At 41.9% G+C, this 24,646-nt stretch overlaps 1 protein-coding gene across 1 annotated transcript; it reads right to left on the minus strand.

The window, feature by feature from the left end:
• PA2G4 (proliferation-associated 2G4) lies at positions 1 to 24,043 on the minus strand. The gene is made up of 13 exons (XM_060252208.1): positions 23,721 to 24,043; positions 20,508 to 20,636; positions 18,828 to 18,933; positions 17,660 to 17,729; positions 16,235 to 16,327; positions 13,870 to 13,933; positions 11,465 to 11,543; positions 11,168 to 11,246; positions 10,759 to 10,892; positions 10,063 to 10,157; positions 8,883 to 9,010; positions 3,037 to 3,090; positions 1 to 1,904 (listed from the first exon to the last, which is right to left on the minus strand). Exons 1-13 carry the CDS (start codon positions 23,806 to 23,808, stop codon positions 1,839 to 1,841), a joined length of 1,185 nt encoding a protein of 394 aa, XP_060108191.1. The 5' UTR covers positions 23,809 to 24,043; the 3' UTR covers positions 1 to 1,838.
• Between the last annotated feature and the right edge of the window lie 603 nt (positions 24,044 to 24,646).

Raw genomic sequence — 24,646 nt, forward strand, 5'->3', positions numbered from 1 at the left:
TGTCACTAATCAATTTTATTTGGAAGAAATCAATTACAGAACAGTTTGTGGGAATTTTGTTCCAAAATTTCCAACTGCCATTTTTTTTAAACCAAGAGATACAATTGCCTTAAAATTCCAAATAAAGATAGAAAATTAAATAAACCGCCCACAAGTCTTAGTGGTTTATAAACTGGTCACGGTGGCTGAACTCAGCCTTTCCTTTATGGAAGGGCAATAAGAAAATGTATTACTTATAAATGCTAAAATGTTCCTTGTTAGGAACGTATCCTTATCTCTTCCCCCCCCACCCTCCCCCTTTCTCCCTTAAGTTCAAGGTTAACAACTGGGAGTTGTTTAAAACTAAACTGGCAGTTAATTGCAGGTCTTGTGCATGATCCTCCAAGTTTGCCATTTTCAAGTGATTCAGCCTACCCAACACACTCCCCATTTTACCTCCCAGACTCAGCACTGAAAGCAACCCTTACAAAAGAACAACAGAGATTAGAAATTAAAATAGAAAGTTTACAAAGAGTGATGGAAAAGTAGTTCAGAAAAAAACATATTTTAATTTCTTTTAGTGGATTTAAACTTTGGTAGTAACTATAAGGTGTTTGTGTATTTTTTTTAAATATTAAACTCCAGATATATTGGTCAAGAAGGATTTTGCCTGCCAGAGCACAATAGTGCTCCGCCTCCATATGAGGCAGTTTTACAGGAATACATCTTTCCACTCAGCTACAATAAGTGCCTATACAGGACCTGATTTGGAATAAGATAGAAAAAAACTCACACAATCATATACAATTCATCTGGACAATTTAAAAAGACATATTATAGAAAAGAGATTCCCACAATGGAGTCTATTCCAGGTCCAACCACTTCTGTAGCATTTCATTCATTCATTCATTTAGAAAAGCTGTATAGAGGGAATTCCTCTAAAAAATCCTGCTATACATAAAATTAGAACAGCAACAGGTTTCAATACTTGGAAAGCAAGTGCATGCAGGACAGGTCAAAGCAAAGGATCAGCTCCCTTGTGAGTTTCAGGAAGCCTCAACCAAGAGCTGGCAGGCTCCTGTAGGTATCAGTTTTATTGCCTCTGGATTTGGGAAAGGGTTTTCCAAGGAAAGCAATTCATCATTCACACTAGAATGATAATCAAAAGCTAGAAAGCCACACAAATGAATTAAAAAATGAAAATGTCTGTAGACACAAAGTGATGCTAACAGAAAAATGAACTCATAGCAATTTTGTGCCAGTGTTAAAAACACAAGGATTAAAAACAAGTATGTGTGTGTGTGGGGGGGAGAGAGATGAATTTGCAAAGATTTAAGATGGGAAGAAATGACTGATGTTCCAAATAGAAAGGAGGCGTGCAAATTATACTAACTGCCAGTAATACAATTCTAAACCCAAGATGGATTTTTACCAGTTTTAGCACTTGAGGGGGAAGGTATGTAAAGATTTTTCAGATTAATCAAAGTACCTGTAAAAAAAAGAGAAAAGAAATGGAAAGGGGAGGAGAAAGAGCTAGAGGAAAGCTCACTCTCTTGCTCAAAACTGCATTTGTTCACCTGCAATGAGCACGAGTAGTATCAAATTTTAGGAAGATTGGATATAACTACGTTTCCCCTCCTGATTTTATTATTTCATACTTTTAAACGTATTCTGAAGTGGCCAAGGGACTCCTTCCTCAGAGCAAAGTCAGTCACTGCTGGTTGCATTCTGTGGGAAGTCCAGGCTGTTTGTCATTTGGTCCTATAAGACAAACAGCCATTAAGGGATATTTGTTTCTCTTGTTTTGGGTAAGGGCATATGAGAGAAAGAATCAGGTGCTAGGCAAAGGAAGTCAAGAGTCAGTCGCCGGTTTCATTCTCATCTGCTGTTTCTCCTGTTGTGGCGTTCTCAGCATTCTTAGAGGCCTAGAGAAAGAAAGGCATTCAGTAACCAGGTATCTGAAATGGTAGCTAAACACTTCAGCACTTAGGGAAAATATAACTTGTGGTCTGACTCTTTTTGTGCCCAACTCAATAAATTTTTTAGCTAATAATAGTTTTAAAAGAAGGGCATTATCCAATGGAATCCCAGACCTGCTCTGTGATCAGAAAGTTAACTTGGCTTTTCTAGTACGGCTGCTAATCTTTGTAAATCTGCATCTGTTGAAGTAACTCCACCCAAGATATGTAACTCCATCCAAGATTGTGAGCAAAACCTCCAACATCTAAAAGCGTTAAATATTCTCCATTTAGCCTACTTTATGTGACAGCATTCACCTATGCTATGCATCTTGTCCTAGAGCAGGGTTGGGGAACCTTTTCTCTGCCAAGGGTCATATGGATATTTATAACATCATTTGCAGGCCATAAAAATTATCAACTTAAAAGACAGTGCTCCACCAAGGGAGAATGATTCAGGCCGGCAAAATTAATGCAAATAATTGTTTTTCTATTTGAAGTCATGTGGGGAGTGTCTAATCTGGCACACACACATGCATAGCCTGCCGCCGTAGGCAAATGCATAGGTCCAGGGCTTTTTTGTAGAAAAAGCCCAGCAGGAACTCAGTAGCATCTTAGACCACATCCCCTAATATTAGCATATTAGGCCACACCATCTGGGATAATCAAGTGCAAACTGAACTGTGACAGTAACTTTTCCAGGCCCTGCAGCAATTCTGGCTGGCCAGCCAGGTCCCAGGGAGGCTGCTGCACACTACATCTGGGCCCTGTGATCCCTGCCTGGCTCTGGGGAGGATGCTGCACAGCGCAGCTTGGTCCCGTGATCCTCACTGGCCAGCCAGGCTCCAGGGAGGCTGCGGCATGGCTTGGTTCGGCCCAGCAATCCCTGAGGGCCACACCAAGTGACCTCGAGGGCCGTATACGTATAGCGGCTATTTGGATAAATGAAGGAATATACAGTGTATCTATAAATGCTTTAAAGCCCATATCCAAGAATCACATCCTGTTTAAGGAGGCACAAGGCATGAATAATAATAACTTAGGGTCCCACTGACTTCAAAAGACATGGTTGATTGCCTCACAACCCACATCCAGTTACCTTTTTTTTCTTCTTTTTCTGGGCCTTACGGCTTGCTGAGCTTTGTAGGAGTGCCTAAAAAGAGAAGACAAACATCAAGAACTGAGACATACCTAGAATGCAGTCTGACTGCCAGCCATAACAGAACACAGCCAGTCCTAGAATGCTTGGCACACTTTGGGATCGACACTTGGCCTCAGACAGAGCTGAGTTATGCATTTTTAGAGCCAGCTACTTCAATTGTCACCTATTTGTAGAAAGTGATTTGACAGGGGAACCTCAAAGTGCCTATACAGGCCTGTCCACAATTCAGTTATAAAACAGCATAACCTTTAAAAAAAAGTTACTTACTTATAACTGATGCTCTGAGTGCCCATCTGGGCAATCACATATATGGGTTCTGCACAAACACTGAACACAACTCCAAAACACTATGCTCAAGAATTGGTCCTCAAATCCCCTCCTTGTAGGAAGAGATTTTCCCTTTTTATATGCCTGAAGGGGAGGGGTTGCCCAGTTCCTGAAGAAAAGGGTAGGGAAGGTGGTGAAACTACACAGATGATCCTCTAAAGAACATCCATTTCAGGTAAGCAACATGTTTCTTTGTGGTCTCTGCAGTCCTACCGACCTGTTGACCTACCTCATAGTGAGGTACTAGTTTCAGGAAAAGGAACACACCAAAGCCTACCCAAATATTGTCATCTAAATTGCAGCTTTGTACGCCTCATGCAGAGACACACCTCTGAGAAAGGAGGACAATCAAGGAAGTATTCTGGTAGAGTGAGGCAGATGCCTCAGGATCCCACTGGATGGTATCTGGATAGGCACTTGGGAAACCTTTCTAGGACAACTATTGCATCAGAAAAGACTGTCATCCTTTGTGAAATTCTTGGTACAACGTGAGAGAAAACACAGGGCTCATCACATTTGAATCAAGTGTTCATTGTCCATTGTTTTGGGTGCAAGGGAAGAAAACCAGTAGCACAATATCCTGCAATGTTTTCCTAGTGAGAATCAGGTATACACTCCATGTGGGGATGGATGCATGTGTTGAACTGGAGGATAGAACTGTATGAGCCTCTCTGAAGCTGGGAAACTACAAGAGCCTATTAACTTGAATGCGGTGGGCAGAAATTGCCAATAGGTGGACTGACAGAACAACATACTGAACTGTAAGTCAAGAATATATGCCAGCTGGAGGAAAGCTTCAGACTGCTGAGTCTCTGAATTTACTCCAGAATGCCTTATCTCAGACAAGAAGGACCTGCAATACAGAAGCATGAAACAAGCTGTTCTGCCAAAGATGGGTCATCTTGTATACATTTCTCATCCCTAGAAGTGGGTTAAAGTAGCACCAAAGGTGAGAGTGGGTAAGTAAGACATGTAGGCTAAGTATCTGGCAATATATATAGCTGTAGCTGAGTGGAATTTTCTACCCATGATGCTCAGTATTCTGTCTCTGGTTAGTGGATGCATGATGAGGTATTTGCTATCCTTTTGCAGTAGACAGCTCTTGAACTACAACAGAGTCCAGGGCTGGACTCTGCAAGAAATGAGATGATGGTAGTATAGATGGTGGCTTAGGTCACACATCCTTAGTAGCCTGAAAGACTGTAACCTTTGGGAGATACTGCTGGAAACACAGCTGTAGCACTTCTATTTTTAGAGTTTCTAGCCAACTGTTCTATGAGATTCACATAAAGCTTCAGGTCCTTAGCTACTGAAGGGCCTTAGTCACTCACAACGTGATCTGGCAAAGACTCTCCCAGTGTATTAGAGTACAAAGTATTAGATAAACAATGTCTTTAATGGATTTGATGCCCAAGTGGATAGAGAACAGAATGCAACACAGGAGTTGCTGGCTGTATCTAACATGACATCACTGGTTGCATCACAGCTGGGGTCGGTAAATTAGGAGACAGAGGAGAGAGAGTCTACACTAGACTCTTTCACAAAGGGCAGAAAGAGGAGATAATGGGTTAGTGAACTGTACTGCATGTCCTGGCCGAACTGGCAAGGCAAACTGGGCTTCAAGAGAGCACTGGAATCCAGCTTTGCGATCCTCACACTGGCACCAATGCCATTATCATGCTATGAACAAGAGAGTAATGTAACATCTAAATAGCTGACATCTGTTGGGACAAAAAAAAATTTGTACCCATCAGTCTCAATATAACTACAGAACTATCCTCTATCCTCTTTTGGCTATGAGGAGACGTTGTGATAAGGATCGTTGTGATAATGATCCACTGGATCTTTGTGGGGATTAATGTTACAGACATGAAAATAAAAAAATGCCTTCTGCTTCCCTATCTGAAAACATGCCATACAAGTGTCATCAAAAAGACTGATTTAGCCATTCTCATGGATAACAAAGACTGATTCTGGGCTATAAGTCTGAAGGAGCAATTTCTTCAAGACTGCCCACTGAATTTAGCCAATGGGGGCAGGAATCAATTATGGCACTGTTTCCCATTTGCAGGGTCAGGACCGGTACTGGGCCATGGAAGCCTCACTGCTGAATCACAAGAAAAGCCAAAGCTAGCCCCGCCCCCAGCAAAGCATGACCTCTGCTCTGCTTCCTTCCTTCCCCCATCTCTGTGTTGTACAGAGAAAAGCTAGCCTTGAAGACTGATACAGGCTGCAAAGCCTGAGCTCCATTTGGCTTCCTTCCTTCCCCTGTCTCTATGTTTTGGAGAGAAAAGCTAGCCTTGAAGACTGACACAGGCTGCAAAGCCTAAGCTCTGTTTGGCTTCCTTCTCCCATCTCTGTGTTGTGCAGAGAGGAGCTGGGCTGCCTCTCCTACCTTCTCCCCCTCTTCCAGTGTTTGAGAGAAAAGTTGGCATCCACTCGCACTTTAGATCTATAAAGTGTTCTTCAGAGTATGAGCTTTCATGTGCCTTGCAGTATGTTCTTTTGGGGAGATTTCCCAAGAGGCCTGGGTGGCAAAGAAGGGATGTGTATTTTTTTCAGCCAGAAGGGGCGGGGAGTGGGCACTCCAGTAGCTATTTTTTTTACCAAATGACCCCTGGGCAGAATTGTTGCTGGCTGGGGTAATCTGATGGAGAGTAAGGCTTTTTTCCCCTTTGTCCACCCTTCTTTCTCTTTCTCTCTGCAAGGGATGCTCTGTCTGTATTCTTAGTGCTGGGGGTGGGGGGAAGCAACAGTGGGAGGGCTTCTAGTGCCCTGGCCCCACTGGGGGACATTCTGGTGCTTTTGGGGTGTTGTGTGAGAGAATTTTGGACTGGATTGTCCACTGATCTGATCCAACATGGCTTCTCTTATGTTCTTTCTTTCTTTTCCTTTCCTTCCATTTTTACTGGATGAAACTTTTCTGTTCATCATACTGTTGTTGCAGACCTGGGGGAGCTCTCTCAATGAAAAATTGGCACCCCCAGTTGTAGCCAGCTGGCCTTTCTATGAGATTTCTGTGTGAGTGAGTGAGAGTTAGAGGTGTAGGGCAGAAAGAGATTATTGGAGTTTACTGCTGTATATCTTAACAGCACTGGAAGTGATGGTACTATGAACTTGGCACAATTTCACTGGTCCTGCTTTTAACAGCTGTCTGACACCAAAATTAAACTCCTCCTGTAGATATTAAAAAGGATAAAAGAAGTTCACTGGCTAAATATCTGCACAACAGGTTGCTTTTAAAGGCATGGGAAACAGCCAGTAAAAAGCTGCAAGCCCCTCATAAATATCCTTTTTGGGATAACTGCAGAAAAGCTTGTATGAACTTTATATAACTTGAAATTAATTCATTAATTGCAGTACAACTCTCTGCTACCTTTCACAGCAATTTCCCAGTGTTTGTCAAGGAAAAGTATGAAAAACCAAGCAAGCTTGGTTGTAGCTTGAGGAAGGGTTCCAGTAGTAGCAGCTGAAGGAAGGGCCTACTAAATGTTTCAGCATATTTTGAGGTACAGCAGCTGCCAGGGCCCAGTGTGGGTGGTACACAGCACTGGCATTCCTGATGACAATGGCAACAGCACTCCCAACTGCATACACTGGCCAGTGCTGTTGAGGCAGGGGTGTGAAGGTGGTGTAGGCAATTGAACATGGGGATTAGGAGTGCTTGCAAGCTGGAGAAGAACACGCAAACAGATAGGTGCATACAGGTGTGAGGGTGGAAAGAGAGGACCCTGGGAATGTATGAAAAAGTTGCAGACCACCCACTTTCCACCCCCACTTTGGCTCAGCATGAGTTTCAGAGAGATTTTTCTGAAAATGAATTTACTTCAGAAGAAGAGGCAGGTTTGAGGGAGTGCCCTGGAAGTGACATCACAGAAAAGGTGGAGTTTTGTTTTTGGTGGAGTTTTGGTTCAGTGTGCCCTAGAAGTGACATCACTTGGCCTTGACCCGGAAGTGACACCACAGGAAATGACATAATTCCTGTCTCCCGGCTCCACCCCCGAATTTTAGTGGCCGCGAAGAAGAAGTAACCAGGCCACAGGAAAGAAAAGTTTGGGAAACCCTGAACTATGGCCTTCCACTAAACACAGAGGATGTGGCTGCCGAAGACTGGCTCTTCTCTGCACTTTCTAAAACTGTGATATTTTCCATATGCCTCACAAACTGGAGGGAAGGGAGGCTGAAGCAGCAGTAGCTAATTTAGTATAAAGAAAAGCAAAATTTTAAAGCAGAGGTGTCAAACTCATTTGTTACGAGGGCTGGACCTGACATAAATGTTACTTTGTCAGGATGGACCACGTGTGCCATAAAAGGTAATGCAAGGTACTGGAGAATAAACTTTCTAAATGTCACAGGCAAACCCAATTAACAATATTATTTTCTACGCTGAGCTGCGTTTGGAGGAGGGAGGAGGAAAGAAATGCCACACCTCTTTTCTCATTCTTCACTGCCGTTCCCCTCACCACACTATTTTACTTCAGCCTACCAATTTCCTTTCTATTTCTTGACAGCTTTGACCATATACCTCACCACAGGGGCCCCCAGCAGCCTCCTGCCTTCCCTCCCTCACACCAATTGCTTGCAGACCAAATAAGAGTCCTGTCCTCAGGCCATATGTTTTGACACCCCTATTTTAAAAGATGGGGAGGAGAAAGGACTGAAGAAAGGATAAGTAGGAAAACTCCTGAAGGCTAAAGCAGAGAGCAAGCTAAGAAAAAAATTCTTAAAACCATCAGTCAGAAAAGAACTGCTGTCCTCTCCCTTGAGGCATGCATAGAGGGACAGTACCGCCCCCCCCACCAGTCATTTCTTGGGTTAGAACACTGAAGTTGCCTTCTGCATCAGTGCAGAACCCAATAGTGGGATTGTACAGAGATCACTAAGAATGACTTGCTTTACACAGATAAATGCTACTACTACCAGAATGTACACATAATGCCTTCAAAATTACTGTTGGCTTGAATTCCGAACTAATTCTTTGAATTAATTCAGCTTGTTCTTACAGATCATTAACAATTTTAGCTGAAGAAAATGAGCTCTGCAGAAAACACTCTCAACTACAAGAAGATCAAATAGCTTGAACTTGACATACAGTCTGACTAGCAACTTAAAGCATTTTTCAAAAAATAAAAAGCTGATCTCAATGTGAGAGGTGTATGCAAACATTTACCAGAGCCGGTGCTTCCCCCCCCTCCCCCAGCATCTCTTGACTAAGCCAAGCGGCAGGAATACAGCTATATCAATTCCTTTGCCCATTCAGTGTAATACACAGAGCTAATTGTACATTGTTTATATTTTTCTTAGCAGAACCTGGTTTTCATGACAGGGATCACCCCCCAAACATCTTAGAATATATCTTGGGGACTTAAAACAGCCCCACCTCTCTCTGATCAGCTTCCACAGGTTTTTAAATAATTGGGGATAGGATGCATAGAAGTTCTAATAATTGCACTGACCTTCAGGTCTGCATCTTGCACCTCAAATTCAGATTTGTAGAGTTCAAGCTCAAAAGGGCCACTGGTTAACCTCATGGGACCGTTGGGCATTAAAAGCACCGTAAACTTAAACTGAGCAACAAACTCTCCTGGAAAAGATCAATGCCACATTAGCATATTAAGCAAACTGATATATAGAAGCATGGGCTAAACACACCTGAAAAGAAACAGCACATAAAGAAAAACTGCTTTGCTTCTGACATATCTGTTCCAAGAGGGAATAAACAGATACAGGAGTATAACCCACAAGCAAGTTTTTCAAGTGATGCAAACAGAGATGTTGCCTTCCCTCTTGATCTTGCTTCAGCCCATCTAAGTGCTTTGAGGAAGCATGACTGTGCAGGCTCTCACCAATGAGAAGCAAGCTATACATTCTTTAACCTCTTGTACCACTTCACATTTAAGCCAGCCTGGTAGCCATCCAATTTGCCACTCTCAGCTGAACCACAAACACTTCTCTGACACTGAGGTAAGCTTCAGAGGAACTTCAAACAGTTTGATTGACTACATTGATATCCCACCTTTCTCCCTAATAGGGACACAAAATGAGTTGTCTTTCTCCCCTCCTCCATTTTATCTTCACAATAATGCTGTGAGGTAGGTTAAGCTGAGAGTGTGTGACTGGCCCAAGGTCACTCAGCAAGCTCCCATGGCAGAGTGGGGATCTGATTCCTATCTCCCAGCAGCTAGTCCAACACTCTAACCATTACACAGTTGTAAGTCCTGGGGCTTCCAAATGTCACCAAAGCCCAATGTGAGAACAGAGATGAGCCATCTCACACTGTGCTTGCCACATTAAAAGACACATCACTCACTACAGAAGTTCTCAGCACCACAGCTAGCCAAATTTTTTTATACATGGATGTAATATAATATTTTGTGCGGGCATTTGTACTTCATTTAACATATAAATACAAACACACACAGCTATTATCTCTATCACAACTGGATTTTTAAAAAGATTGTAAATCATTTAGTACTAAAAAGAAAAATCAGTTAAGAACTCCTGTATCCAAGGTCTATATAGGGCCAATTAGAAAGTGCATTAATGCTTCTCTGTAATGGTAAAATAGTACTCAGCAACTAGTTCCTGAAACTATTAGGATAAAAACTGCTCTGAAATTCAGTCACAGGGGCTCACCTTCCTTCTCATAGAGGACATTAAACGGCTGGAGCAGCTCATGTTTGGCGCATTCTACTACTCCCATCCTGGCCTTCTTTTCATCTTCAAATGCCCTGCATGGAACAGAACAAGAGATTATGAACTAGACATCACAATGTGTTTCAAGGTGCTTGCTAGCCCACTACAATATCAAAGTGGCAGAATCTTATCACAGGTGCGCACATTTTCTGTAGGTGTAGAAAACATAGCATAAAATATGGTACAAAAATACTCCTATCTTCCTCAGTATCTCAATTTCTCTCTCTCAAAACTGGAAATGTAGCTTGAATGTGTAGAATTTCAAAAGGGTGCATGAATATGATTTCAAGTGGTCAAGGAATAAAGTTTGCACAGCTTCCCACCCCCCTCTCCCTGGCTAGAAGAATTATACAATATAACAAGCACATGTGGGTGTGTACAATATGTGCTATTAATACAGTCTGGGTACAAAATTGTGACTTTCTGAACTCACAGTATATGCAGAACTGCTTATTAATTATAAAGCAGTGCCAGCATCTGCATACAGTTTCAAGCTTAAGCTAAGAACAACAGGGAACATCCACTTCCCCTTAAAACACACATTGCAGACACCGCCACAATCATAATCAGCAAACATCCTGACTAGCAAGTGCATCAGATCTTCAGAGAGCAAATAAATTAGAAGAAAGAGAGTACCTGAGAGTGAATGGCATAGCATCAAATCGTCTCTCCACCTCACTGAAAAAGGCACGGGAAGTTTTCATTTTCAAGCCATACTGCTTGGAGGGGTCCCTTTTGTAAATTGTAGTTCTCTGTCCAGCATCCTTGGCCTAAAGACATACAAGTAATTTAACAGTATTTCAACACCACCATTTGAGGGTTTACTCACACAAATAGAAGCCAAGCAGTGACAGGGAAGAAAGTTTTGGCATACAAACAGCTACAGGCTCATTTTGGCTACGAAGTCTCTCAGAACAAAAACGACCAAGTCATCACAAAAAGTGACCTGCTCAGGAAGGTAATGTGCTCACTATGGGTTTAGATCAGATTGCACACCTTGTATGGCATGTATTTACAGAACAACTACAAAAAAAAGAACACTTACTTTTCCTTCTCCAGTGCTGATGAGAACATCGATGGCATAAACTTCATGGACCTCAAACTCTGCTTTTTCATGGTCCTTCCTAGACAGAAACAAGTACGGAAAAATGAAGCAGAAATCCATATCTACCTGGAAGCTATATGAGAGCCTACATGAAGCCAGCTAGCTCACAGTCATGTGAACATTTTACCCTTGCAACAGACCTCTGCACCCTTCATACCATGTCAGGAAACAAAACTGCATGTCATTCTTACTTGTCTCTGTTCAGTCTGGCAGCAACCCCAAACAAGAGACACATACCTTTGCTGGTCTGTGGGGTTCTGGATGATGGTCTTCTCGCCATCTATCACATGCTGCTTTAGCTGGTGTGACAGCATCCCTGCCAAGATAAGAACATCTATTAGTATTTATACCACAAAGGGCCACAGAATTACTTATTTTTGACATTCCAAGATTCTGTAGTTTGAAAAAGAAAAAAACTAAAATTAAAAAATCTGAACTTGTCCTTTGCTGAATGGTTCAACATAAGCAGAAAGAAACCACAGCATCAAGACTATTTGATAATGAGAGGAAGTGGGATATTACAGCAACTGAGCTCCTTAAATCACTTCAGGGCTCATCTGTAAACTTCAATAGCCTGAAATACAATTCAGATCCCTCTAAAGGCTACATCTATGTTTTATTAACTCCAAACAGAAATATAATTAACTTTGGGAAAATGCTGTGTCACATCTTTAACTCAGTGCTTTTTAGTTGACTCAATTAACCCTCTTCTTGTTCTGCACTCAATAGTACACTTTGCACTAATACAAGCCCCTGCATTCTCATCACTGGTTTGTTCTCTGCAGGTCTCATTTTTTGTCCCTTTCCTCCCTTCAGTCCTTTTATTATGCTTGATATCTGCACCCCTTCTACCTTTTTACCCCTATGCCTTGCTGAAAAGCAAAATCACAGAAGAGATTTACAGTGCAGGCCTGAGGAGAGTTATGACCTTCCAAATGTACTGAAGATGAAGAAGAGGAGGAGGAAAAGGAGACTGGATTTATACCTCACCCTTCACTCAGAGTCTCAGAGCAGTTTACAATCTCCTTCCCCTTCCTCTCCCCACAACAGACACCATGTGAGGTAAAAGAGGCTGGGAGAGCTCTGACAGAAACAACTCAAGAGAACAGCTCTGAGAGAACTGTGGCTTGCCCAAGGCTCCACAGCAGCTGCATGTGGAGGAGTAGGGAATCAAACCCAGTACTCCCAGATTAGAGTCTGTGCTCTTAACCACCACACCAAACTGGCTTTCTCCAAAGGGTCCTCAGGTTCACACTATAATTCTCCAGCAGTTCATTATAACTGCCTACATATACCATACAGGACAAGATGGATTAGCTACTGAGTGCACACTTGATCTTGGTGCTCTGATAAGGACACCAACATGCCATAATTCAGTGGTGTTTGAACTTTCTGAAGTTTAAACTCGATGTACTTTTCAGGACCCACTTCTAAAGTGCCACTTTCTCCCTTCCTCAACTAAACAAGTTTCTTTTTTTTTCATGCATAATATTTATAAATATACAGCATTACTGAGCCACAGGCTGTATTTCATGGTAATTAAGAACCATGCTGAGGCAGCCCCAAATTTGTCATCAATCTTCCTAGAGCCTCCTATCTCAGCTCACCTATATTCCTTCTCCTTTTATTGCAATCCTCTAAATCCAAGGAGAGGAGAAGCAACACAGAGCATAATGCAAGCATTCTCACCTGCCCTCTAAAGCACAAACCAGGAGAAAGGAATCAACACCCTTCTTCTTGAGGGAGGACAACTACTAATGCAGCAAGAAAAGGTTTGATCCAGAAAGCTTCTGTTTAGTCTTATAAGCTGAGTTCTTACACTGCTGCCAGTGCCTGGATGATTATGGCACTTGTAGGTTTCCAAAACAGTAGCTGCTCAGATTCCCTTGACAGCATAAGCAGCCACCTCTTCACTGTATTGTTATACTTTTCCTCTATAGAAAGGAAAATATCAAGTCTAAAAGGCATCACATTGGTACAATAGCTTAGCCTTGAAACTGCAATTCTTTGCAGTGAGCTGACAAGGCTGTCCAATGAGCTTATATATGACAGTTTGACTGGAGGCTAAACACATTTTAGTGAGACATTCACATCACTGAAAGAGCATATTTCTTTTATGTTGACATCACCACTACAGAACTCATGCCAAAATACATTCCCATGATCCCTTTACAACACACATCTCCTCCTTCGGCTTGTTTGGCTGAATTGGTCCCCAAGGTGACTTGCAGCTCTTTGGAGTCACAGCTAGGAAGGAAAAGGATTCAGTGTTCCACTATACTTTATCTACTGCAGTTTTTAGCAAAGGTTCTCAAAGCATTTCACAAATATCTCCAGCTCAAAATTGTGATTCCCATATTAAACCATTTTCCCTGCTATCAAAATGGGCAGGCTCCAAGAAGCGACATTTTGTGCTATGATTTTTTTTAAAAAGCGTCAAAAGAGCTCAAACAGGGATGAACTGGAAGAATTATGTGTAGTATACCAAAAGCAATCTGGGTATCTAAAGTTGATATGCTGTCTCTCTAAGTAGTTAACCTCCCCAATAAGTCAAGCTGCCTAGGTCAAGGATCACTGCTTATGATTAATGCTCTTCTACTTCTGCTCTGTGTCACTTCATTCTTCAGTCAGCCAAGCCCTACCTTCAATTGGTGTGCAGTTAAATGAATGAGCTATCTTGTTCCAGGCATCTGTCACTTGTGAGTTCTGTTGAAAGAGAAAAAATACAGGCATTTAATTTGAGCATATTCTACAGTGAAAGCAGTGACCAAACCCTATTTCTACTTTAACAGATTTCACATAGGTTATTATGGAGAACCAAAACAGGTATCTGTTCTCCCCCACTCAACTATAAATGTTAAGGCCGCTAGCAAAAAGTTACTCTGTATTAAAAGTACTCTAATACCTAATGAAAAGCAACATAGGAAATTGCTCTTTTCATACAGAACAGCAAATACTCTGGTTTCTCTTCAGATAGCATAAATCTTTCTTTACAGAACAGCAAAAGGCTAGACAGAAATTAATAGACAAGTTCAGGAAGGGCTGCAGTTGTAGAGCATCTGCTTGACCTGTAGAGAATCTAGAGTGCAATTCCTGGCATTTCCAAGTAGACGGAGTTGTGAATGACACTGGGGAACTGCTACCAGACTGAGTAGACAATACTGACCTCGATGAAACAATGGTCTGATTCACTATAAGGCACCTTGATGTGTTCATGTGGAATTATTATATAAACTTGATTATATATTAATTCCAGATTAATGAAATCAACAGCAGAGAGAGTAAACACAGAAATTCCACTTTTCACACAGTAGCTATTAAAATGCTGCCTCAGATTACAATAAAGTAAGGGACAAATCTGGATTTAGCAAAAAGATGAAAGCAGAATTTCAAGCTAGTGATACAGTTCCTAGAGGGAATACAAATATACACATATTTGCCGGTTATCAATATAACTAATTTTCAAGATTTTTCTACAAACCAGAAAAAAGCACAGAAGTCTGCACAGAAATTTAAAATCTTAAAACACACACATCTTAAAAATCTTAAATTTAAAATCAGAAATTTAAAATCTTAATTCCCCCTCCCCCCCAAAAAATAGTAGAAGCAGCACCTGTAGCCATAAGAAACAAATGCACCCTGTTTCTCTTGTTAGGCAACCACAATAGTATTGCCAGTCTTCAAGCCCTGATTTCTGTCAAAAAAAGGGAGGGGCAAAGCCTTCTATAGAGCTGTCTTGGTCTTTGAGGGACAACTCATTGGGTGAGTTCCATGACTGAGGCAGGCCCAGCAGTTCACTTTTGTTCAACAGTCGGCACCACACAAGAGCCAGGGTGGTTTAATGGTTAGTTTCAGTCTAGGACCTGGGAGACCCAGGTTCAAATCCCCACTCTGCCATGGAAGTTTGTTGGCTGACGCTGCGTCAGTCATAAACTCTCAGCCTAACCTACTTCACAGGATTGTTCTGAAGATAAAATGAAGAGAATTGTGTAAACCACTTTAGGTCCACATTACGGAGAAAGGCCAGGTACAAATTTAGTAGACAAAAATAGGGCTGAAGATGGGAGGCAGATAAATAGTAGCTTAGTGGGAAGGAGAGAAAGAATTAGAAAAAGATAAAGATATGGGGGTTGCCAGGAGGAGGGAAAGGGGAAATAGTGTGTGAGGGGTATACAGGGGATAGTGGAGTACCCCACAAGTATCCGCAGTGCAACTGAACTCAGAATGTCAGCCAGCGCCACATAACTAGGCCACAGTATTCCCAGTAGACACTGCAGGGGAGGGAGGGGAAGGAAAGAAGGAAGACTAAAGATAAGGGAGGACAGATAACGGTAAGCTGGTTGGTGAGTGAGATGGAAAGAATCAAGTGGGAAACAGCAAGAGACTAGCAGAGCTTTCAAACAACAGAAACAAACAACTATGGGGAGGGCAAATGTGATACACATGAACTTGCCTTATTATAACTGAATCAAACCCTTGGTCTATCAAAGTCAGATTTGTCTACTCAGATTAGCAGCAGCTCGCCATGGTCTCAGGTACAGATCTTTCACATTGCGTACTGCGTGGTCCTTTTAACTGGAGATGCCAGGGATTGAACCTGGGATCTTCTGCATGCCAAGCAGATGCTCTTCCACAGCGCCATGGCTGCTCCCCACACAAGTTCTTGTGGGCCCCCCATTTGTTTATACTACTCTTGAAGAAACAAATTAAGATTAATGCCAGTACTGTGCTTTCAACAGCCACCATCTTTTCACAAGCAAGGCTCAAATATTGCCTAGTAGCTAAAACCTTTCACAATATGAAAGCCACAGCAGAATACTCCAACAGAAGGCCTCACTCACCCCAGAGAGCTTTTTTAGTCCAGCCACAGATTCCCCACATAGAGTAAAAATGTATATACACATGTATATATTTTTCTACATTCAGACAAGGATGCTCATAGTCCTTGCCTGCATCCAGCAACCCGATGAAAGAAATCCCATGTGAAGATTAGCCATCCACTCTCACCTGGTTTCCAGGCTTGACCAAGCGCAGGGCTGCTTCAGCACAGAGGTGAGCTGCTTTGATGACATCAGCTTTGCGACCTGTCACTGGAGTTTCCTGAAAGGGTGGGAGGAAATTAGCTATTACTATTAACACATTCACTGCCAGGAGGAAAAAATGTCCTGAAAGCCTCTGCATTGAGGAATTTGGAACAGCACAGAGAACATTAAGGCCACAATCTACCTAAATCATCTTGTGCCATTAATTTCAATTAAACAGTTTAATCAAGTATTTCCTTTTGAAGTCAACAGGACTTAAAAGCACTAAATTTTGACTGGATTATATATTAAATATTTTGCTTTACTTTTAATTGAAAGGGGATTTAAAAGAAATTCCAACAACCATGGGCCATTATTTTGTCCTAAGCACTCAATTAGCACCAGCCATGGTTGCAGAAGCCCAACAGACAAATAGGAAAAACAACTGTCCATACCATGATTTATCAGCACCAGATTGTGTGAGATACAAAATGGATTAAAAAAAATTAGCTGCCAGAGATACTGCTTGAGTACGAATCTACAAAAACAGCTCTTTTTTTAAAAAGGCAATTACCTAGAATTTAATCTTACATTTTGCTTACTTGACAATTTTGGACAAATTTAATAGGACACGCCACTTATACATTAATGTATAGCATCCACTGAAGTGATTGATCAATAGGGCTATCTACCATTCTTGGCAATGGTATGGTTGTTAATATCAATAAATGCAGTCATTTGCAGATATAGAAATGGCAAATTTATCCAGGAAAAACATCCTCAGCCTTAAGTAGCATATAAGCATTCTGCTGCAGAAAATGACCTTAATGAGATACAAGAATTGGCAAATCCAAATTGGACATCATTATTTAAGACTAGCCTGACAGATGCTTGACTGATTGAGAACATGTTATTTGCTCATATAGATCTACCAATACTATGTGGTATTTTTTCAGAAACATCTCAAAGATTCAAATGTGCAAGAAAGATCCAGAATCTCAGGCATCTAACCCAATGGACATGCATATTGAATAAAATACCCAAACGTTATTCCTGCATCAAGTGGTTTCAAAAAGTCTGTGCACCCTACTTTTAAAAAGAAGTTCTCCTTTAAGACTTCAGTGTTTCTTACACAGCTTAAGAACATAAGAGAAGCCATGCTGGATCAGGCCAATGGCACATCCAGTCCAAGACTGTGTCATGCAATGGGCAAAACCCTGGTGCCATCAGGAGATCCACCAGGAGGGCCAGCTCCCTGAGCACTGACTCATTGTGATTTGTGCTGGTAAGAGTCACTCTCAAACTGCTTCTGTTCAAACAAACAGCTTACATGAACTTCTATGGGCCAAGACCTAACTTGAAAGCAGCATACGAATGTGATTTATTTCAGCAAGACATGCAGGAGATTTACCTTTGAAGCATCAATGACAAAACTATGTGCTACATTTGCTATGAAGCCATCAACATGGACTCCCAGGTCACTGCAATGCAGAAAAGAAAAACCCTGTTTAAGCTCATATACAAGCAAGGAAGTCTGTTTGACATCTAAATCTTTAAATGCTTTGCTTACAAGCCAATTGACTACAACTGGCCAACCCTATAAATCCACTTTATAGGCTGTGCACAAGCAACAGTTTGTGGTATGAAAGCTAAAGGATGATTTCTACTTGGCAAGTTGGGCGGTATCATCCAGCTTTGTATTATTTATTAAGAAAAATCCACAGCATATGAAAAAATTGCACTCCTGTGCAAACAAACAATGTAACTCTTAGTTCTTCAAAAGACTTTGGGAATGCCACATGAAAGGCTACTGCTGGAGGTACTCCTCCCCAGGCTATGTAAGGCATAGTTTGACACAGATACACCTAACTGCAGAGTCTTCAATGGGTGCAGAAACAAGACCACTTACTCACCAATGAGGGTCACAACAAAGAAAAAAAAAATGAGTTAGAGACCTACAATTAGATTTCACATTTTAGTTTAATATACTACCAACATTTTCTTTGTTATTTCAGTTTATATCCCACCTACCTGCTGAAGAGCTCAATACAGCGTTTATACAAAACCAGCATATCAAAAACAGTAAGATAAAGCAATGGAAATCAATAAAACCAAATACCAAAACAACTGATAGATGGGGGTGGGGGAGAAGGGCCACCAACTAAAATAGAACCAGATGACAGGTGTGACAGTAGTTCACGTCTTTCTCTCAAAGTCTGCATGGGAGGATTAGGTGGCACTCTAGGATGCCATGCTGATTCAAAACTTTATGAAAAAACACTGTCAACTCTCAATATTTTATTTCACATTAGAAATAAAATGTGTGACAGAATGAATTTGTGCTTTTTACTTGCTACTTTATTTTAATTAATTTAAACGTTTATTACCAATCCAAGTTTATTTCAGCAGCTTAGAAGTCTTTTCTAAAGTACAAGCTGCCGTTCTCAGAACTAATAAGAACCCTCAGGCCTCACAGACTGCACTGCATGCAGCTCTCCACACTCTTAAGAGTAAGACAGTTTACAGTACATATTTAGCAAGCCAAGAGATAACTCGAGAAAGTGAATTTAGTTGCTTACATTTTGACCAAGTCACCATCTTTGAGGATGTAATCCTGGTCACTCTTCAAAGGGGAGAAGTGACAGACACAGTTATTTACCGATATACTTGTGGGGAAGGCAATACCTATACAAAAAAGGGAGCAATGGTGAGGACATACATGTACACAAGCCCTCTGCACTTATTCACACTCACTTCAAATAAAATATGTGTTTCTAAAGCTGTTGCCTTTACTCCATGTTACAATGCAGCAATTTAAGCTGGGGGCACAAACACTTATAAGTAATTTAAGGACTAGACCAGTCCTGCACATAAGAGATCATAACTACCAGTCTGGAATGCTATCTCTTTTTTCCCTGCTGACATTGTGAGTGGTACAAGAACCACTACAGCTGCACCAACCTGTCTTGTAGCTTTAGTAGCTTCCCCAGTTTAAAATGAAATGAGTTTAGTCAGTGCTCACAGGGAGACACCCAAGGTGTGACCTGAAACAAACGATGGAGTATGAACTACTTTTCCATACAGCAATACACTACCCTTTTCAAAAGATAATTTTTGAAATATCATGTTGTTGCTGGAGGACCCACCCACCTTTCAGTAAAAAGGCAAAACGAACCTGATCACTTGAAACAACTACAAAATATTATGTGTTCAGAAAACTGCATCTAGTCATTAGAAACTGTACTTGCACTGATAAAATATGCTACAGCAATTAGCTTCATTACCAGCCTTTAACTACCATGCCACTAATGGTGCAACCATGAAGTTTTATATCTTTTGGAATATTCTATAGAAATATATACCTTTAATTCAATTCCACGACATTGTACAGAGAATTTCACTACTGCTGTACCCATCAAAATTTAAAGTGACCCTGACCCTCCTAAAGTGCAGTCTACTTGACTGTAATCAGTCCATCAATTTTCTAAAATATGTAGAAGCTATAGTACTTAACAGTAATATTGCTATGCAAAATAAGGATGCACTCTTCTTTTGAAAATACTGACATAGATTCAGATGAGCCAACTATTACTGATGACAAGGCAAATTTCATCCAAGGTTCTGGCCAGAGCCAAGAACTCTTGGATTCCATTTCTGTTTTCTTCAAAGTAGTTAAGAACACACTACAAGACTTTAAATACCAATTTCCTTGTACCTTCAGGGAGACAGTAAGTCTGATGGCAATAGTTATTTCAAACTTATACTCTATTTTGAAATTATAAAGCAGACTTGACTTAGGCTGGGTTTCAGACCAGCTTTTTAAAAATTCTGCAGTGTTTCAAAGGGGGGGGGGGGAGATAATCTGATGCCCAGCATCAAACCAGGCATATTGGGAATAGAGCAAACAAAATCTCAGTATTCCCCTTCCAAGTCTGCAAGATGCCATCAGTCCCAAGAATCACAAGCAGTGTTTTCTGTGAGTTATCTTCTAAAGGCAAGACTTGCATAAAAATTCCAGTTTGGCAAAAGGATATTCCTTGCGCTCTAAAATATAATCCCTCTGCTTGAATGGAAGTTGTTAATTCAACTCTGGAATACAAACTAGTACAGCACACTGGACAGCTAAGAAGAGCCTGCACCAAGTAAAGTTGGGAGAGTTGAACAATGGTGATAGTGAATGCTATTTAAAGGATGTTGCATTTAAAATAATAAAAAATTGTTTTACACAAAAAAATAAGAGTTTTAAAACTTTATATTACCTTTCTTCATCTCTTTCTCTTTCTTAAAGATTTTGCCTGTCTCTTCCATGATCATGGCATCCCCTTTTTCACATAAGCTGAGGACAGACACTCCTGATTTTGCCGCTTCTACTACGGTACGCAAGACTCCTGTGGTTCAACATAAAACATTTTTAGTACACTTTACAGTTGTATAAAATTATGGTTTGAAGCACAGAAAAATGTAATTACAGAAACACTTGATATATGTGCACATAAACATGATCAGCACAACAAAATTAACTGAGTTTTAAGAACCTTGTACCTCAAATATTACTTAGTTTTCAGTCAAAGGCATAAGGGGTTCCTACAATGTCAACCACCTGTTTTAACATTCTCTCTCTCTTTACACACACTGAAAAGTCTGTTTAATAAACAGATCTAGAGTAGCTGAAGTTTCCTTCTATTTGAAGGCCACAGATGTGCATTAACACAAAAAGTGCAATCCTAAGCAAACATACTTGAAAGAACATCCTAACGAAATCAGTGAGACTTACTTCAGAGTGGATACGGTGAAGAATGAACTGAAGGCAACAATGAGCCACTACAACGGATTTTGAAAATTGACTGTATAATGAATATTATTATCTTGACAAAAGTTCATTGAAACCACAGTTTACATCAGTGGCAACTAGGCTGCCACACTGGGATGTTGTTTCTGCAGTTCTGTGAAGTTCTTCAAAAATTAGTCCTAAGGTTCCTTCCACTAAAGTTAATGCAGTTTAACAAAATCTGTTTAAACTGTATTTATAATCATGCCCTTCTAGCTTAAGGAATAGAATGTTCTATATTTGCAAATCTCAGCATATCTATTTTTGGATGTGCTATAGCCAATACCCAACATTAGGGTGCTAGAGAAATCAGAAGACATAAAATGTTTTATTTGTTCTGTAAACTGTTAGATTTGTGTAATGTTGAAATAATCATACATTCTGCTTTTGTGGACAATTTTTAGTAGATCAAGTAGAAAAGTCTACAAAACTATTTGAATAGGAAAGATAAGTAGGATTTGGCCATCAGCCAGCTGTCAATGCATGGTAAGGGTTTAGTTTCAAGTCAGGCTCTATTCTCAGATCAACCGTTTCTTTAATGTACATTTATTCTATAGGTAAACCGATGACTGTCGAATTGGGATACTTTTACAGATCTGTGTATACTACTACTCTTACAACAATCACCTCACTTAAGATAAAAAGTTTTTTTTAAGCATAAGACAGTAATATAATTTAACATAAAGAAACACCAAGGATTCTATTTTATTTAATTAAAGTGTCTTCCCTACATCTGTGGAAGTGCTTTGTCTGCATAGTCATCCATCCCAGAGAGGTTTTCAAATCTTTTTTTCTGAGCTAGTTTTTGATGGGCAGGTGTTAATCTTCAATGAGGTAGCATTAATTTGTCATAGTACTTGCAGTTTAAATACCAGATTATTATTCTGTCATGTGAGTAATATCCCACCCAAGTTATTTCATTAGTTGTGTGCAAACTTGATTACAGATAAAGTAGCACCTGGATCTTCAGCAAAATGATCCCAAATTAAGGCCCTATAAATATTTAGTCTTCATTACTCTGTAACAGCAGTTTTGTTAGTTCCTAACGGTATCATTTTAACAATTCCACTGAAGGTGGCATAAAAGGAAATAACCGTTTATTTTCACTTTACAGTTTTGTTCCAAGTTCACTATCAGAGTTCCTGGTTATACCAGGATGCACACCCAAGTTTCCTGCGTCTTCACACTGTGGAATTTCACCATGGGAAGAGTGGATGCAAAAACTAAATTACCTGGGGGTAAATCCAAACTTACATTTTAAAAAAATTAATCCTAAAACAACTCTAGAATTTCACAATTCTGACACCCTTTCCCCCTGACATCACCCACTCCAACAACGGTTATTTTAAGCAGCTTATCTTTAAATAAAATGCATTCTGGTGAAGCTCCCAGTCACCGCCAACGGTAGAGTCAAAATAAAATGAATGTTCTTAAGTCTGATGCAGGCTTTTGTCACCTAATACTGTAAACGAGGGTATTTTATTACCCAGTGAGTGTGTTTGCCCACTCTTAGGAACTTCTCAAGCTTATAAGTCAACTGTGCTATATATAAACAGAGACTTTTTTCCCCGGTTTGCTAAAGGGAAAGCATGTACACACACACACGCACACCACTGAAACACTGGCAAGTAGAGGCTGAACTGTGAACGAGGATTCATGTTACCCTTTCCATCTTTCCCTGAATGCCTAATCATCAACTTCTTATAGTACGTTGAGGAGAGTGTGTGTGTGTGTTCTGATCTGAAGCAAGAATTCAACCTTAAACAAAAGGGGAAACCTGGGAGGAAGCCAGGATGTAGGAAGATAGTGAACGAGAGAGAGCGCCAGCAGCACATGGCAAGTCGCAGACCATGTGCCTTACCAGTTCCCAGAGGAAGACGGCTCCATTCCCTGGGGGATCCTGCAAAACCAACTGCTCTCTCCCCAACCGAATAATCAGCTCGAACACGCGTTTAAAAACAAAAGAAGTGTGTCTAGGAGGGGAATAGTTCAAGCCACTGCCGAATTCCTTCGCTCCACCCAGTCCTCCACCCCCCACCCCAACACGGGGGAGTAATTTATTGACAATATTAATACTAAACATGCGTATTTAAACTCTTTCTAGGGGGTTAACTCGTTGGCGGGTTGGGATTGGAGGGAAAAAAAGCCGCCATGCGTCGGGTTCTACAACAAGGACTCTTCGCCTCTCCTGGGAGCCATGCAGGACTCCCCCGTCCGTCCCTAAGAACTGGCGTTGGCGGGGAAAGAGACTCGAATTCTTGCCTTCCTCCCTGCAACTGGCACGAACTCGCTTCAGCCCAAGAGAGGCACGAGAAGGTCTTCCTTTCTCCCTCCCCCAGCCTTGCCTGCCTATGTCATGTTTCATGCAGCCCCCAAACCGTCTCCCCCACGCCGGCCAAAGGGGATTTCTGAGCCGCCAAGCCCTCCCCAGCCACAAACTTGCCCCACACCTCCCCGCCCCCCTCAGCGGTCAAGCTACTGCCGCCGCCGCCCCCCCCCCCGTCGCCGCCGGCAACCTGCCCTCACAGGGCTCTTGTTCCACGGAGCCCTGACAGGTCGCCTCGTCGATCCGCGGGCGGGCAGACGGACGGTCCCCCTCCCGCCCAGGCCCCAGGTCCGGCTCCCACCGCCGGCCCACACTCACGGTTGGCGATTTCTCCCCCCATCTTGTACTTGTTCACCACCGCGTCTTCCGCGATCGTCAGCTCGGCCGCCTCCTCTTCGCCCGACATGGTCGGACTGAGCCGCGTCGCCGCCGCCCCTTCGCTCAAACCCTCCCCCTTCGCCCGCACGCCTGGGCTGTCGTCGTCGTCGCCCTCGCCGCTGCCCCTGCCGCCACCTCCTCACTGAGAAGACCGACTACTGCGAGACAGGCTGGTGAAGAGGGAGAGCGAGCGCGCGGGCTTTGCGCGCGGCACGCTGGGGAAGCGAGTCAGCGTCCCTCAGCCAACCGCGGACTACAACTCCCGTCAGGCGCCGCTAGAATGAGCCCGACCTTGAGGTAGCGTGAGGTACGATGGGAAAACTATCTGAGGGAAGGGTGGTGGAACGAGGACCCCCCCCCCCCTACTTAAATTGCGGCACCTAATGGCCACAGATGGAGTGACACGCACCTTAAACAAATTTGGAGGCCGGTAGTTTCAGGTAGCCGGCTCCAGGTTGGCTCAGCCTTCTTTCCTTCCGAGGTCGGTAAAAGGAGTACCTAGCTTGCTGGGGGGAAAGTGTAAAAGACGGGAAGGCAATGGCAAACCACCCCGTAAAAAGTCTGCCGGGAAAACGTTGTGAAAGCAACCCCACTCCAGAGTCGGAAACGACTGGTGCTTCCACAGAGGACTACCTTTACCTTTTAGCACCTTTAAGACCAATGAAGTTTTAGCCAGAATGTAAGCTTTTGTGTGCGTGCACACTTCGTCAGACGATGAAATGGGGTACAATTAGCAGTAGGCAGTGCTTAAGCCATGCAAAGTAGTATAGAGATAGAATCCAATAGGAAGAACGTTGGAATTAACAAATTGAAAGAGCACCAAGTTTGGTCTGGAAAGCATTTGCGTGGGATAACAACAAAGGCAG

Source organism: Heteronotia binoei, chromosome 13 (assembly GCF_032191835.1).
Source record: "Heteronotia binoei isolate CCM8104 ecotype False Entrance Well chromosome 13, APGP_CSIRO_Hbin_v1, whole genome shotgun sequence".
Taxonomy (NCBI): Eukaryota; Metazoa; Chordata; class Lepidosauria; order Squamata; family Gekkonidae; genus Heteronotia; species Heteronotia binoei.